Consider the following 16503-nt stretch of genomic DNA (forward strand, 5'->3'; position numbering starts at 1 on the left):
TGCGGATAATACGACGGTCCGTGACATCATTACCGCATGTTTTATTCTAGATGTTGAGCTTGCCCACTTCATATACCTGGACAGCTCATTTCCATCTTTAACATTCATTGTGTAAATGGTATTTGTACAGTTTTCTCAGTTCCGGGGCTTCAGTAATGCAATGAATATAAATGTATCCCTGTACACTGGCAGCAAGGAGATTGGATATATGCTGATTGCCGTATACATGCCAGGCAGTGAGAATATTCTATGTAATCACATTTTCTGCTGCGCTGTGTTTGCTAGAGCAATACCTGGACTCCCATTGTTTCATCATACATATAGAGAGAAGTCACAGGGAATTTGTGTTATGTACTATTCAGACATGTGGTAATAAAACATTGTCCCCAGCCTCTATCTGCAGCCCTTCATGTGGTCCTCTATCACATTCATCACAATTTGCTGGCTCTGTAAATCCCAAGATTACATGAGTAAATCATTGCTCCCATGTACTGAGGGTGTATTTTGTGTCTTGCAGGTACACACGTTCCGGGGTCCTCACTGGTGTGAGTACTGTGCCAACTTCATGTGGGGGCTGATAGCTCAGGGAGTGAAATGTGCAGGTGCGTATCCCTCCTTTCATTCAAGAAAAACTGAGAACTTTTTAGGTTTTCTCTTTCTGCGTTTGAATCCCATCCTCAAGTAAACCCCATTGGACACTGCTATTCGGAAGATATCAACACCACTGTTTCAGTTGCCAAGACTCTTAAGCTTAAAGGGGAGATGTTTTAAAGTCTGATCTGTTTTGTCGTAATCTGGTCCCTATTTCCGCCGGTGGAAATAGCGGCTGAGATTGAATACCCCCCTTAATGAGTTATGGGAGCTAATATGCTGACAGGTGTGAGAGTAATCTACCCATGGGAAAGGTGGCTTAGCTGCCGCAATCGTACAAAAAGTGTATATCGCTATAGTGTATGGGCACCTTAATGGCCCCCACACACTGAGCTGATTTGGTCCGAATCTGACGGATTGGGCGTGAAATTGGACCAAATCGTCTATATGTGACATGCCGTCAGATGTCTCGAATCGGACCCATCAGTGTGCTGGCAGGGCCCCGCTACACACACACACACACACCGCCGCAGCATCTCCCCGGCACATCAAGTGCCAAATCGCCGGGGGGCTCTCAAGGGCAAACTGGTTCAACTTGTCCTTAGGACAAATCGGCCCAGTGTATGGGGGCCTTTGGTCCCTGGCGGGATGCTATTCCACTTCTCCCTTGATACTGGGATACTAGAATATGCACACTGTTAGTGTGTTCTGTAGTAAAAATAGGGTTTAGTCCTGAGTGATGAGTTACAGTTGGGGATAATGTTCTGTGGCGCTGCGGTGAGAACACACGGACACACCGATGTGTGGTATCACCATGTGCTGCAGATCAAGAGATAAGAACAATCATCTATTTTGTGTCAGTGCGCCATCTGTGTTTGTGTTCTAGCCATACAGTACAACTACATTTATCCTGGACCCGTTGTGCTTGTTCCGAGTCTGATTGTGTTAGTGCACCATCTGTGTTTGTGTTCTAGCCATACAGTACAACTACATTTATCCTGGACCCGTTGTGCTTGTTCCGATTCTGATTGTGTCAGTGCACCATCTGCGTTTGTGTTCTAGCCATACAGTACAACTACATTTATCCTGGACCCGTTGTGCTTGTTCCGAGTCTGATTGTGTTAGTGCACCATCTGTGTTTGTGTTCTAGCCATACAGTACAACTACATTTATCCTGGACCCGTTGTGCTTGTTCCGAGTCTGATTGTGTCAGTGGCACCATCTGCGTTTGTGTTCTAGCCATACAGTACAACTACATTTATCCTGGACCCGTTGTGCTTGTTCCGAGTCTGATTGTGTCAGTGGCACCATCTGCGTTTGTGTTCTAGCCATACAGTACAACTACGTTTATCCTGGACCCGTTGTGCTTGTTCTGAGTCTGATTGTATCAGTGGCACCATCTGTGTTTGTGTTCTAGCCATACAGTACAACTACATTTATCCTGGACCCGTTGTGCTTGTTCCAAGTCTGACTGAGATGGAACAGAATGATAAAATGTTATTTATAATGATCTATAGTTCTATGAGAACAGGTGGAAGCTACATGGCAATATTAATGTAGCGGCTATCACCACAATGGCCTCAAGGGTTCCGTAGTGGTGTACACAGGGGTAGCATACAATGGTTACGGTATAGATGACAGACAATGTCTGGGTCGACACCTAAGAATGGTCAACATACCCTAGGTCGACATTGACAGAAAGTCCACACAAGCTTTAGGTCCACATGGACATGGTGACTATGAGTTTCTGTGTCCATCACGAACTGTCAATGTCGACCTAGGGTATGTGGACCTTTCTTAGGTGTAGACCTTGTCACTGTCAACCCAGGGACCGCATACAACACCAGCTATTCGTCTCTAGACTTCTGTGGCTTATTTTATTTGAGATAAAAGGACTTTAAACTTTCAAAGGGACATCATTTGAGTAAGAGATATCTATTTATTTACATTGCTTTAGGGCTCAACCCCTTTTCCGTTCCGTAAAATGGGTTTATTTAGAAGGCATGACCACATTCTGGGCAAGACACACCACAAAATATTAAGAAGTGAAATGTTCATGAAAAGGAGCAGCATCAAAGTTTAAGTTATAACGCATATGTATGTAGGTCATAATATTCCAGAGGTCAAGACTGCCCTTAGTAAGTGATTGTTTCTTATAGATATATATTTATTTTTGGGGCAGCACAGAACGTATAATGGTTAGCATTACTGCCATTACTGAGTTCATGGGTTAGATTCCCACCATGGCCCTAACTATGCGTAGTTTGTATATTTTCCCCGTGTTGGGTGGGTTTCCTCCGGGTTTCCTTCCACATTCCAAAAATATACTGGTAGGTTAATTGGCTCCCCACAAAACTAACCCTAGAATGTCTGTGTGCGTGTACATGTGGTAGGAAATATAGATTGTAAGTTCCACCAGGTCATTGACTGATGTGAATGTTCAAATATTCTCTATGTACAGCACTGCTGAATATGTGCGCGCTATATAAATAACTGGTAATAAATAATAAAATATATTTGTTACTGTGAGAAGGAGCTGTATATCTCATCATAAAATTATCTTCAGATTTCGAATGTTATTTCTGAAGCCACCCAGCTTGATGATCCCGATACTCTTGGGTTCAATTAATGTGCTCAATCAAACTGAGTCTACTGTCAGATTGCGGTGACCTCTGACACCAGGATCACCAGTCCGGATCAGCGTCTGGTCCCAGCCTCTTGTTGATCAGGATTAGTAGATGTTAGGCCTTTAAACACACTCATAATTATTTTCTGCCGCCTTGGCCTAATTGTGCTGCTATTCGGCATTAGTTTTGTAGCGGTCGGCAGGAATGTTCTGAATACTGTGCATACTGTATGTACGATTTGGCTTTCCTCTGGATTTCAGCTACTGCTCAGCAAGTGATGTGCGCTACAGAACAGCTCTGCACATCTTTAGTCCTCAGGGACTGTTCCAATGGATGGGACGGCATATTGGCTGCTAACCTGTGACTAATGAAACGTGTCCGGAAAATCTGTGTCGTTACCAGCCCCTAAGGTGTCCCGGGCAGTCACAGCCTAATAGTAGCAGGATATGAACGATAGCAGCCCGTCCTGTTCCTAGACCCATTTGTTGTATAGCCATCTGCAGTCTACGGTTCAGCGACTAAGTCAATTCAGGTGGAAAAATTGTAATTCCCCGGTCTAGTCATGTGTACGCTAAATGTGCTCATATAGGCCTATTAGCTTAATCCACTGCATTTTTAGGTCATTTTATGTCATAAACGCATTAACACGTTACATGATCTATTTCTTTAGTTTTTTTAATATAGGCTGTATTCATCCATCATAAATACCTGTCCGCATCCTAGCAGGAACACTAATAAAAGTAGTGTAGATATAAATGTAGACTCTTCAATAAGGCCACATACAGTATGTCCCTTTATGGGCACAGCTCCAATATTACAACATCAATAAAGCCTTTTATATTAAAACTGTATTTAGCTCTTGGGCACAGGTACGCTCATGTACATACGTAAAGCTATAAAGGCCCCAGTGACGTAGAGCTCATGACCAACGGCTAGATGCAGGTTCCTGCCACTTTTGCATGTAATGTTATTGCCAGCAGGGCTGCCACTAGGAATTTTGGGGCCCGGATCTCCAATACCTCCCCCCACCTTCACTTAACGCCCGACTCCTGCTCCCTCACAGGCTTCTTCAATGCAGGATGCTTGCAGCCAATTAAAAAGCAGCACCTGCTGGTGAGCCAATCAGATCTCGTGTACCTGTAGCCTCTCTGCTTGGCTAACGGTACACGAGCTCTGATTGGCTCAAAAGCCGGTGCTGCATTTTAATTGGCTGCAAGCGTCCTGCATTGAAGAAGCCTGGGAGGGAGAAGGAGTCGGGCGTTAAGTGAAGGGAGGGGTGGGGGAGGTATTTTAATTGTCTGTCAGCTTCCTACATTGAATGAGCCTCTGCTTCGTCCAGTGCACTGTGCGCAGCGCTGGCCTCGGGGGGGGGGGGGGCACATTGAGCTGCCCGGGACAGCTATACCCACAGCACCCCCCCTGTCGGCGACCCTGATTGCCAGAGTCAAGAAGGTCTGCTTAGTAGAGCTAGCCTGTAGAGTAACATTAACTGCCAGTGAGTCAGTCTGGATTGGCAGTTGCTGTACCTCCCCAATTTGAATCTGAACTGGAGCCTCCCCTGGTCGTTCTATATACAACCTAGGATTAAATAGCGTATTGGATACATTAATTTGTGACACCAGATTGAAAGTATCAATAATTAATGACCAACTGAAACTTCCCATGTTCAAAGGGTTTCACAGGGGAATAAAGTATATGAGACCAAAGGGTCTCACCGTAGATTAAAGAGGTTATTTACTGTAATATCATACAAAGTTGTTGAAGATCATTAAAACGTCGTAAAAATTCTATCATATATGACGGCTATATAGCGCAGTGGTTCTCAAACTCGGTCCTCAGGACCCCACACGGTTCACGTCTTCCAGGTCACCTGACAGGTGCACTCATTACTGACTGACATATATTTTAAAAGATCCACAGGTGGAGCTAATTAATTTCACTTGATTCTGTGAGGAACCCATGCACTGTGTGGGGTCCCGAGGACCGACTTTGAGGACCTGTGATATAGCGAATAGTTCATGTGATTGTTTTGTTAAACTGTTTTACTGCGGTTAAGTGGCTTTTGTTTAGTGGCCCAAGCACGGACTTTCAACACCCTAAAGTGAAGCACATCGGAAGTCCTCCCACCTCGTAGGTCATGGAAAATGTTACATGTTTGATAAAAGCATATCTAGTACTGGATGAAATAAGTGAAAGGTGACAATGCATAATTAGAGTTGTCAGCCTCGTGACAGCCACTTTGTAGCTGTCTGTCGTGCATATTTTACTGGCACTTCTGTGTGTGCTGTTAATTCCCTTTCAGTGGGACAGATTAGTGGAAAACCCAGCTCATGACCTTAGCTCTCTATTAATTGAATGAACTGTAAAGAGCCGTATTACTCATGTGTTGTATAGATCTGATGTCTGCAATGTGTCATCCTCAGTGTGTAGAGGAATTGTGCAAGAAAGGAAATAACGCAATGCAAGAGTGTTGTGTTTCAGGGTCTAAATTGCACATTTAATAACAGATTTTTTTTTCTACATCTACAGATGTAGTGCCGGGGGGGGCACACGCACGAGTCGCTCGCGTGCCCTGTGGAGACGGAGCTCTCCGCCACCATCACCGGTCCCCACTGCCGCCCCTTCAAACCCTGCCCATCTCCCTGAAGCGGAGAAGGGCAGGGTCCCGCCGTCGATAGACACACAGTCTGATGGAGTCCCTCTCCTGGGGTTGCAACTGTCGGGACACCCCGACAGTCGAAATCCGGAATTGAATACCCCCTTCAGACCCTGAGGCACAATATCGATGTTGAATGATTTAAAATCGTTCAGCATTGATCTTTAGAAAATGGACCCCTAGTCTTTGCATTCTTCTAGCTACACATTAAGTTATTAACCCTTTGCAGTCCATATAGTTTTTGCAATTCAAACAGTCTGGTTCAAATGTTTAAATTAATTTGATTATTTATTTTTTTATTCAAAAATGGCCTACATTGAATGTTGTTCTTATTTTAAAGTGGCTCACCATCGGTTCTGCTACTAGCGCTAGGGCTGTTGAGCCTGACTAGACGTTGCACCTGAAAGGGTTAACCAATAGGAAATCCTGTGCCTGATTGTTTTTCTAGAGCCACTGCAATAACAGATGCTATGACACACAGAACGGATCAATATGTTCCAATGAGTAGGAGCTAGTGAATAACAATCTGGCATGCATGCCTCCAAATGTCAGAGCTTGGCTTTGCCATGATTATTATACAGCATTTGACTCCGTTATATCTTTATTTTCCAGATTGTGGTTTGAATGTTCACAAACAGTGTTCTAAGATGGTTCCCAATGACTGCAAGCCAGACTTGAAACATGTCAAGAAAGTTTACAGCTGTGACCTCACCACTTTAGTTAAAGCACACAATTCAAAGAGGCCAATGGTGGTAGACATGTGCATACGAGAATTAGAATCCAGAGGTAAGGCCTTTGTCTTCTTGTTTGTTGTTACCTGGAATGAACCGCTTCCTTTCCAGGAAAGCATGTGCTGATCTTCCCCATTCTCACACAAAGTAGCAGCCATGCTCCTGTAGCCTGAATATCTGCAGGGCTACAGGGAAGGGAAATGTTTTACTGTCTCATGTAATGTCATAAATCCCATTGTATCCTGATAAACTTGGACTGGAGCTTCTTGATTGCTTCAAAATAATGCAGGAATTCTGAGCATGCACTGGGGCTAGGTTTCAGGAACAGTTGGGGAACCTCTAGTAATTTAATGAGTTTTTTTGGTTGGTCAAGATCTGATACGTTCTTGAGGTATTCCTGAAAGTGCCATCAGCATTTATTTCCTTCGAAATTATGCAAATTTACCTGGATAATGATGATATTGAAATATATGACCAACACGTAGGTGTTATCACTTGCCTCGCTTGGTCACTTAGATGCGATCACACCAGGCTGGGCTTTCCCTGACATGGTCGCATCCGATGCGACCAGTCAGAGACTCCCACTGTGCGGTTGATAGAAGATAAACTTCTAGCACTTCCCGGTCTTAAAGGTGATGTTCTGATGAAATAGTGTGGGATAAGTTTTAAATAGATGTTCCTAACCTAATTTATTTTAAGAAAAATTTTAATTCAAGTGTATTTTTTAATTTTTTTAGCCAGTGCACAAATGGATTCTCTTTGGTTATTTGATTCTTGTATCACGGTACAGTATGAATGTCTCATTTTCACATATTTTTGTATTTCTTGCCAGGTTTGAACTCAGAGGGATTATACAGAATATCAGGTTTTACTGATCTCATTGAAGATGCCAAAATGGCCTTTGACAGAGGTAGAGTAAGAAATTAAATCCCCTTTTATTACATTTACACATACTCACCTGTAATTGTGGATATTTTAAGCTTCTGAGCAAAGCATTCTTGGATTCTGGTCTGGGTTATGGTAAAGCCTTTAACCAAATACATTTGCCCATGTCTATCTTGCATTTAAAACGATAGACCTCAGAGCATACAGTAGGTCATTTTAGCTTTCTCCACATGCTCCACCTGAAACATCTTCGTAGCCACTTCAAGTAGAAAAAGGCTCAGACCATACAATGGATACAGGGCATGGGTCTCGAAAGCAAAATCATTCTCTAATGGGCAAAACCATGTTGCACGGCAGGTGGGGCAGATGTAATATGTGCAGAGAGAGTTATGGGCGCTTCACACATACCGACGCGTGTGGGGAGAGCGTTCTGAGCGATGCTGCTTTGCTCAGGTCTCTCAGCACACAGCGCTGTGTGCTGAGCAAGCTGTCAGGGGCAGTGTTCTCCATTGAGAACACCGGCCCGACCAATTAATAACCTGCGTGCAGGTTATTAATCGTCAGAAGACACAGACCCTCATTTAAATCGCTGTGTGGTCTAAACAAACACATCGATTTTCAGGCATTTTCTGAGCGAATTATTAAAATAAATCGCTCAGAAAATACCTGAATATCGGCCCGTGTGTAGGGACCATTAGATTTGGGTGAGTTATTTTGTTCCCGTGCAGGGTAAATACTATCTGCTTTATTTTCACCCCCACATGGTTTTGCCCATTAGAGAAAGATGCAGCTTTTGCAATCCGTGCTGAATCAGGCCCATAGTGCTTTATTTCAGCGATAGATTTGCACATAGATTTTACATTGCCACTGTGTACTCACCCATGTGTATCTCACTATGTGACTGTGTTACACATGTATCCATGGGATACGGTTGGAGGTCAACAGTATGCCGGCGAACCACTAAAGATCAACACATGGATTAGGGCGACACAAGCATTAAATCGACAATGGGAGGGTCTACAGTCAAAATGTCAACATGAGTTTTTAAAAACAGTCGGTATTTCATACCTGGAAGCAAGGGAACATGGGACACTGATGTTGATATAGACATGAATTATTTTTTTTAAATCATGTCTACCTTCTGACTGTCGAAACCTTCCCATTGTCGACCTAATGCTTGTGTCGACCTTAGGCCTGTCGAAATATTTAATGTGTCAACCTGTAGTGGTCGTCCTAATGTATGTCACCCTTTATACTATTGACCCTATTGCCCATCCCCATATCCATACCAAAGTGCCTCCTGTCCAGGTGCGGCTCTCTGTGTGTGTGTGTGTGTGTGTGTGTATAATATATATATATATATATATATATATATATATATATATATATATGAGAAACAGAAGTACCCAAAAGTCCGTGCCCTAGTAGAAAACAGCAGCAACTCTGAGGGTCCCCCGTTAGCCGAGACCCAGAACAGGATAGAGATACAGCACAGGAACAGAGTGCGCTAAGAGTGAAAGTACACAATTTTCCACAATTCATAAAATATTTAATAAAAGCCAACAATACGGCTCAAATAAGGTACATAGTTCATACGGTCTTATATTGGAATCAATTGACAAAATCTGTGGTGGTTCAATACAACAGCAGGCCCAATGCGTTTCGTCAACCACGTGACTTCATCAGGGGCATTTGGCGACTTGATTTACAAAGCAGTAGGGATACACTGTTGCATGCTTCTGGTTACTCGATACCATTGGATTCTTGATTGAATTGTATTGCTGACATCTGTAATTGTGTGGGATATTGGAATATTATACCACTAAGCAAGTACTGTATCATTGTCTACATTAATACTTTGTTTTCAATCAATTTGAGACACTGCAAGAAGAGCAACTGCAGCTTGGTAAATCAAGTCGCCAAATGCCCCTGATGAAGTCACGTGGTTGACAAAACGCGTTGGGCCTGCTGTTGTATTGAACCACCACAGATTTTGTCAATTGATTCCAATATAAGACCGTATGAACTATGTACCTTATTTGAGCCGTATTGTTGGCTTTTATTAAATATTTTATGAATTGTGGAAAATTGTGTACTTTCACTCTTAGCGCACTCTGTTCCTGTGCTGTATATATATATATATATATATATATATGTATATATATATATATATATATATATATATATTTATTCTGTTTCTACAGTCCAATTAGTAGCCTGGAATTTGATTTAATGTACTAATTTCTGGCACTTGTCATACTGAGCCTTGTGTTTTGCTTTCAGATGGAGAGAAAGCTGATATCTCGGTAAACGTGTATGAAGATATTAACATTATAACGGGTGCACTGAAATTGTACTTCAGGGAATTGCCCATCCCGCTGATCACATACGATGCTTACCCCAAGTTCCTTGAGTCTGCAAGTAAGTACACTACATCATATATGTATATATGGACATAGATCTCCAAGCCATTGAGGGGCAGTCCCCATAATCCTCTCTTTGTAAACCAATCATATACAAGTAATAAATAACAGAAATGATTTAGTTATCTACTGTAGCTGTTAACTATTTCGGTGATATGGCCCTGCACAAATGGGGCGACTCTGGCCCTGTGCTGAGCGATGTAGTTTAGCACAGATCACTCAGGACACACATAGGATGCACCAGCGCTGTGTGCTAACCAGTGTCCTCTGGGGAGAACACCAGCGATCTGACTAGTCATGCGGTACGCAGGTCCGCGCATTGCTGACGCTCGGGGGGCATACACACGGAGCGATCCATGCTTAATTTCTAAGAGATCGCTTAGAAATGTGGCCAAAATCACTCCGTTTGTATGCCCCCTTAGACAAAAAAGGTTAAAAACTCATAGTTTTTCTTATTCAAGTACCCTGGATCCTTACATGTTTATATTCTTGTAGTAGTTTAAATTCAAATATATCAGTATCACTTCCATGACCACTTGTCCGGGTGCATTCTTGTAGGGGTGCATTTACTTTGCTTCTAAGGGGTCTATCCTATAGCAGCGGATAATTCGTGAGTGCGAATCATCACGGCACCAGACTCACTTTACAGCAGACGGAATTCGTACTTAAGTGCTCACTGCCCCATTGGGTTGCTAACAATTTTTGGTACTTGTGTATTTTGGCGGCGCCCATCGCATCGCATACCATAACGCATACGATGGTATGCGATGCGACGCGATATCGTTCGATAGTGCACGATGGCATACAATTTTGAAATTGTATGCCATTGTACATGGCATACAATGCCATACGATGCGATGCGATTAAACATTGTATAAGCACCCTAATGGGTGCTTATACAATGTTAAGCACCCAAATGGGTGCTTACAATGTTAAATGCACCCCCACGCCACCCCCCCACTATAAACGTGAACCCGAAGCGTGGCGAGCGCAGCGAGGCCGCGAGGGGCGGCGGTACGCGTCCTACGACCTTTTCATACCCCCACTATCCACGTCGGCGTGGAGTTGAGAATAGAATAGTGTGGCGAGCGCAGCGAGCCACCGAGCCCGAAGCGTGGCGAGCGGACGCGGATACCTGTGAAGCCCGCGAAGGGACGCGTTTACCTGTGAAGGTATCCGCGTCCCCTCGCGGGGCTCGCTGCGCTCGCCACGCTTCGGGCTCGGTGGCTCGCTGCGCTCGCCACACTATTCTATTCTCAACTCCACGCCGACGTGGATAGTGGGGGTATGAAAAGGTCGTAGGACGCGTACCGCCGCCCCTCGCGGGCTCGCTGCGCTCGCCACGCTTCGGGTTCACGTTTATAGTGGGGGGGTGGCGTGGGGGTGCATTTAACATTGTAAGCACCCATTTCAGTGCTCAAAAGCACCCTTTAGGGTGCTTATACAATTTTTGGTCGTATAGGGGGTCAAAATCGTGTCGCATCGCATCGTATGGCATGCGATGCGATGCGATCTGTTCGTCGTACGACGGACATCGGGGGCGCCGCCAAAATACACAAGTACCCAATTTTTAGAGACTTCGGGCCTGCGAAGGGTGCACGATTGGGTTTAATCTGGTGCCGTTGCTGGCGTTTAAACGCGTTGGAACGGCACCTCACACCCATAGCAAAGATATCTGCAATATTTCATCCATAAACATTATATCAAGTAAAAGAAACATTCAAGAAGTTGTTTATTAGCCAAAACCAAAGATCTATCTGTAACCCACCCCCTGTTTCCAGTAACTTAGGACATGGAAACTCTGCTTCTTGTACTTGTGCTGGGTGATAAATGCACGACTGTTTACATAGGATATAGGGTCTGCTTAGCGAACGGTTTAACCCCGCCCAGCTGAATGCCCAACCCTCTTCTCTGTGCCGAATTCCCTCGGTGACAGGTGAGAGGATGTACGCGAACAAATTTTCCTTGCATGCTGCCGAAGGGGACAGAAATCATCCGATGGTCACGACCATCAGATGATTTCTGTCCCCTTCAGAAAAAAATTAGTGCAAACTGACTTCTATTTCCGTTGGAGCCCTACTCCGGCCCAGTGTCCGCCCCCTCCAGAACGAGATGCTAAGCGAGTGTAAAACTTGCTGAAACAGTTTGTTCCCAGTGTCTGCACATGTGCAAATAAGTGCATGCACAGACCTCACCCCACCGTCGGAACAGGGCCGAATTTGACCCTGTCCGATCGTTACTGAATCACCTCCTTAAATGCACAATAGTGTTTATTAAAATGACTCCAACAATGCTACACACATATGTCATTGAATGTGTTCCCCCTAGAGTTATCGTGTCTTGCAGTGATCTGTTTCTGAGCAGACCGTTCCCTGATAATGTGGATTAAGTCTTATTGTACTTTTGTCTTTCAGAGGCTGTAGACCATGACTCACAGCTGGAAGCACTTCACGAAGCATTGAAGCTCCTACCTCCTGCACACTGTGAAACACTACGGTATCTCATGGGCCATCTGAAGAGGTAAGCCTCTCTCATGCTGTCACATATTTTGGACGGTCTAATGTAAAAGCGGATTTTAAGCTATTCCCAGTCCTACACCGAGAGCAGGAAATGATTCCGTGCCCAGTGGCCGTGAAACGGTTTTCCAGTTCGTCAAGTTCCCAAGGCGCTGGCAGCATTATCTGCTAATTGGTCATGCTGTAGTACATGATCCATTCACAGTAATCCTCGCTCTTTATCATTCCAAACAGACCCATTATAGACTATGTGCATCGCACACGATAACGGAATTAGCCCGTGGGATTACTGAGCCAAAGCAAACCTTTATAAGGTGTAATTTTACCATGTTTACAAACTAGAAGTGTATTTTATATTCCATTAATGCTGATGCTGAAAGTTTGCGGAGCGTTTGCTGATCAGCACAGAGAGAGAGACACCTTATTATTTACATCAAGCACCATCAAGAAAATAATCCGGGCGTTCAGTTCTTATACCATGTTCATTTCCAAGCTTTTTTCAATCACGGCACCCTAAAGTATCAGCATTTATTTCATGACCTCCGTTGGAAGGTGATGCGCGGGCATCCCCTGGCGTTTGCTGATCCGACTGCCAGCCCCAACTGGATGAAGCACATGCATGAGGGAGGCCGCTACCACATCACACACAGGCACTCATTCACTTACACCCAATCACAGACACACATATACACACATACTATTTAGTCACTGCTGATTCAGAAGACACTGCTTCGGAAGATGAGTCATTTCAGACTAAGGTACTGATTCAGACTTGATCGCGTATCTGCAAAATTGCAGATGCTTGTCCGTTACCCAGACAAAAAGAAAACCTGCCCTGTGCGCAAACCTGCGAGTGAATTGCAAAGTGATCACAGAACACTATTCACATGCAAATCCATACTCAATTCACAAACCATCAAATGATTTTTACGCTCTGCGCAAACGTGAGTAAGTCTGACTTTTCCACAAGGACAGGAGGCCGGAGCTGATGTCACAGACTCTCCCTTTTAAACTCACGCCTGTATTTTTCAGACACTCCCTGAAAATGGAAGCTGTCCAACCCCCAAACAATGGCTTTCTGTCAGCCAACCTCTGGCTGCTTTGCGTTTACAACTTTTATGCAATTTCTGTTGCTATTTGGGCCTGTGCACTGCCATCGATACGTATGTGCAGTCATTCGATAATCACTCCATCTACAAAATTGCAAATCTGCAAACAACTCTGGCCCTGTGTGAGATACTGGTCTACTTGCTGCATTGAGTGTAAGGTGGCCAATCCCGGCATTGGGATCCGGGGATTTGGCCCCCAAAACACCGGGATTTCAATCCCTGGATTGGTGTATCCAATCCTGGGATTGGCCGCCCATGTACAGTCTAATGTACATGGGCGGCCCGACTTCCCCTGTACTCAGACGCTGCCCGACTCCCCTGTACCCGGCAGCGTGGCCCTGCGCAGCATGACGAGGTCATAGGTCATGCTGCGCAGGCCACACAGACAGCCAAGATGTGCTGCTGGCTGGCTCCCGGAGACCCCGCCTACCCACCCGGCTCATGGACAACTCTCTCGTCTCTCCCCCATCCGGCTTCCTGCCTGCTCCTGCCTACCCACCAGGCTCCTTGCTCCCTGAGACCCCTCCCGACTCCTCGCCCACCCTTCCGGCGACCCCACCCGGCAACCAACTCCATGTAGGTAAACATGAGTTGAGTGACTTGCATCTGTTGCTGGTCTACAATTTTAATCATGTTCTGATTCTTCAGTCTCCCTCGGAATGACTGGTCACTCTGCTATGTCCTGCATATAACAGTTGACCTTTTGGCTCCTTCTGAACTAAATACAAGTAGATATATCTCAGTGCTGCTAGCTGGCTTCAGCCGTGCAATGCTTATTGCCACAAGCCCATCAGACAGGATGATCACAGCATGTGTTGTTGACAGATCTTGAGCTTCTCAGTCCGTCTCATTTATGTCAGATTGATGCCGGAAGGTGTCCTAGCAACACATAATAGCACTAATGTCACAGTTTGGGATCAAGCTAAAACTGAGACGTGCACAATGCTTTGGGATGGGGGGGGGGTGTGAGTGGACTTATTTGCATTTTCTCATTGGCCTGCAATGTCCTACAGATAACCCTTCATTTAGATTCACAACCAACATAATGAAATGTGATTTTGTGTTCCCCGCAGGGTAACTCTACAAGAGAAGGACAACTTAATGAACGCGGAGAACCTTGGCATCGTGTTCGGGCCAACTCTCATGCGCGCCCCAGAGCTGGATGCCATGGCAGCGCTCAATGACATCCGCTATCAGAGGCTAGTGGTGGAAATGCTCATCAAAAACGAAGACATTTTATTTTGAACGAGATATCAAGATAAAAGAAATAAAAAAAACAGTATTTCCGGAGAATGAAGGATTGTTCCGTTGCATAGAAATGAAGGATTGTTCTATTGCATAGAAAGTGATCTGTTACAGCCAACTTTGTCATATTAAAGCGCGGTGGGGCGGCCATTTTGTGGAGTGAGCCAACATTTACGAGAATTAATTATTTCAACTGGAAACATCACTGAAGCATGAAGCAGTTTGCGGAGGCCGCCATTTTGTGGGATAAGTCCGTATTTATTTTCTGGCAGCCTGTCCGTTCAATAAAGTAATTTCTGAGGTAGCAGTTGCTTCCCGGAGATTGACATATCCGTGGCCTGGACCAATATCCACGATCATGGAGTCCATTAGAAGCTATCCACATAACTGAGGCTTGAGGGACATTAAAAGCGCATTTTTCTTGTGTTCGCAGAACAGAAATGAAGCAAATTTTTAGAATTGTTTTAACTGTGGCAATCAGTGCTATTGTGCAGTAATGTCTGCTCTGCTTTACTGCTCAGTGTTTACAGAGTAACAAGAATTGTAAATGGCTGCATGTACGCCTCCGTTTTTGTCGGAGCATTCCTTACAGAGATATCCTCTAACTACACGGGTCGTGACTGTAAAGCAGCATGTTTTCCCCCTAGTGCAAGATTATTGTGATCCTGGCTTTTATGTTCCGCATAATCCGATTAGGATAATGAGTTTGTGAAACGGTTGCTCTTTGATGACATTTGCATTGCGGTTTTCCTTTGATCATTTTCTATTGTCGTCCACCTTTTTTGTTTTTTTAATTTTGCAAGTTTTTTTTTTAAATCAAGAGCTTGAGTTTTTATAATGTTTACCGACACTTTTTTTGTGACGCAGTTCGTGCTGCAATGTTCAGTTTTTAAATGTATTTTTGTATTTTTCATCTGGCATGCACCTACTAATTTATTAAACCTAGGTTTTAGAAAACATATTCGTGTCATTTTGTACATTTTGTCAGTGTCTGAGTAATTGAAGATGGGTTGCAGGGCTGTCTTATAAGTTTTAATATATTGGGGTAAACGTAATAGTTAACGAGTATCCGGCGCGTTGAAGTTCAAGGCACGTTTGATCTGAAGCTTGCCGACTGTATTAGGCTGCGAGTCGGCAACCGTCCAGTGATGTGTGGTAGGTAAGGATGACGCACATTACCAGCATTAAAGTGTGACCCACACCACATTAAAATAAAGTAAGAGCCCTGTTAATGTTTCTATTACCAGCACTAGGAACCATAGAGGGGAGGCCGACATGATTCCACAAGCGACTTGATCCCTGTTGGAGAAAGTGCAGGGGCAAACGCAGGATTTTCAGAAGGGGGTTTCCAGAGGGGTGGAGCAAAGCACGGAGATGGACACTTAGGTGACCCAGTATATGCCGGGTCAGTTAAAGTATTATAGATAGACCAAATGTATATAAATAATAATAAATATAAATATAAATAATAATATAAATAATTATAGACGACAGGACATGAAATATCTGACTGGGAAGAGCAATTAAGGCTTGGATGGGGACCACTGCTATGAAGTCAGATATCTCCGGTTCCCAAGGGCCGATTTTTAAAATTCTTGTACCCATGGAAAGAGGGGGCCCTCAGCTTTCAGCTTAGGGGGGTTTCTGGGTACTCAGAAACCCCCCCTTGTTGCGCTACTGAAGTGAACTATATAAATAAAATTACTTACACTGGTCTTAA

At 44.3% G+C, this 16503-nt stretch overlaps 1 protein-coding gene across 2 annotated transcripts in view; it reads left to right on the plus strand.

Moving 5' to 3' along the window:
* Positions 1–15742, plus strand: part of CHN1 (chimerin 1) — an 89854-nt gene extending 74112 nt beyond the window's left edge. For both annotated transcript variants that reach the window (XM_083154745.1, XM_083154746.1), the window contains 6 exons: positions 518–602; positions 6487–6660; positions 7438–7515; positions 9774–9911; positions 12328–12433; positions 14612–15742. In XM_083154745.1, coding sequence (XP_083010871.1) covers positions 518–602; positions 6487–6660; positions 7438–7515; positions 9774–9911; positions 12328–12433; positions 14612–14783 — 753 coding nt within the window. In that variant the 3' untranslated portion in view covers positions 14784–15742. The remainder of the gene's footprint in view (positions 1–517; positions 603–6486; positions 6661–7437; positions 7516–9773; positions 9912–12327; positions 12434–14611) is intronic.
* The last annotated feature ends 761 nt before the right edge of the window (positions 15743–16503 follow it).

Source organism: Crinia signifera, chromosome 7 (genome assembly GCF_055691185.1).
Source record: "Crinia signifera chromosome 7, ASM5569118v1, whole genome shotgun sequence".
In the NCBI taxonomy this organism is placed as follows: Eukaryota; Metazoa; Chordata; class Amphibia; order Anura; family Myobatrachidae; genus Crinia; species Crinia signifera.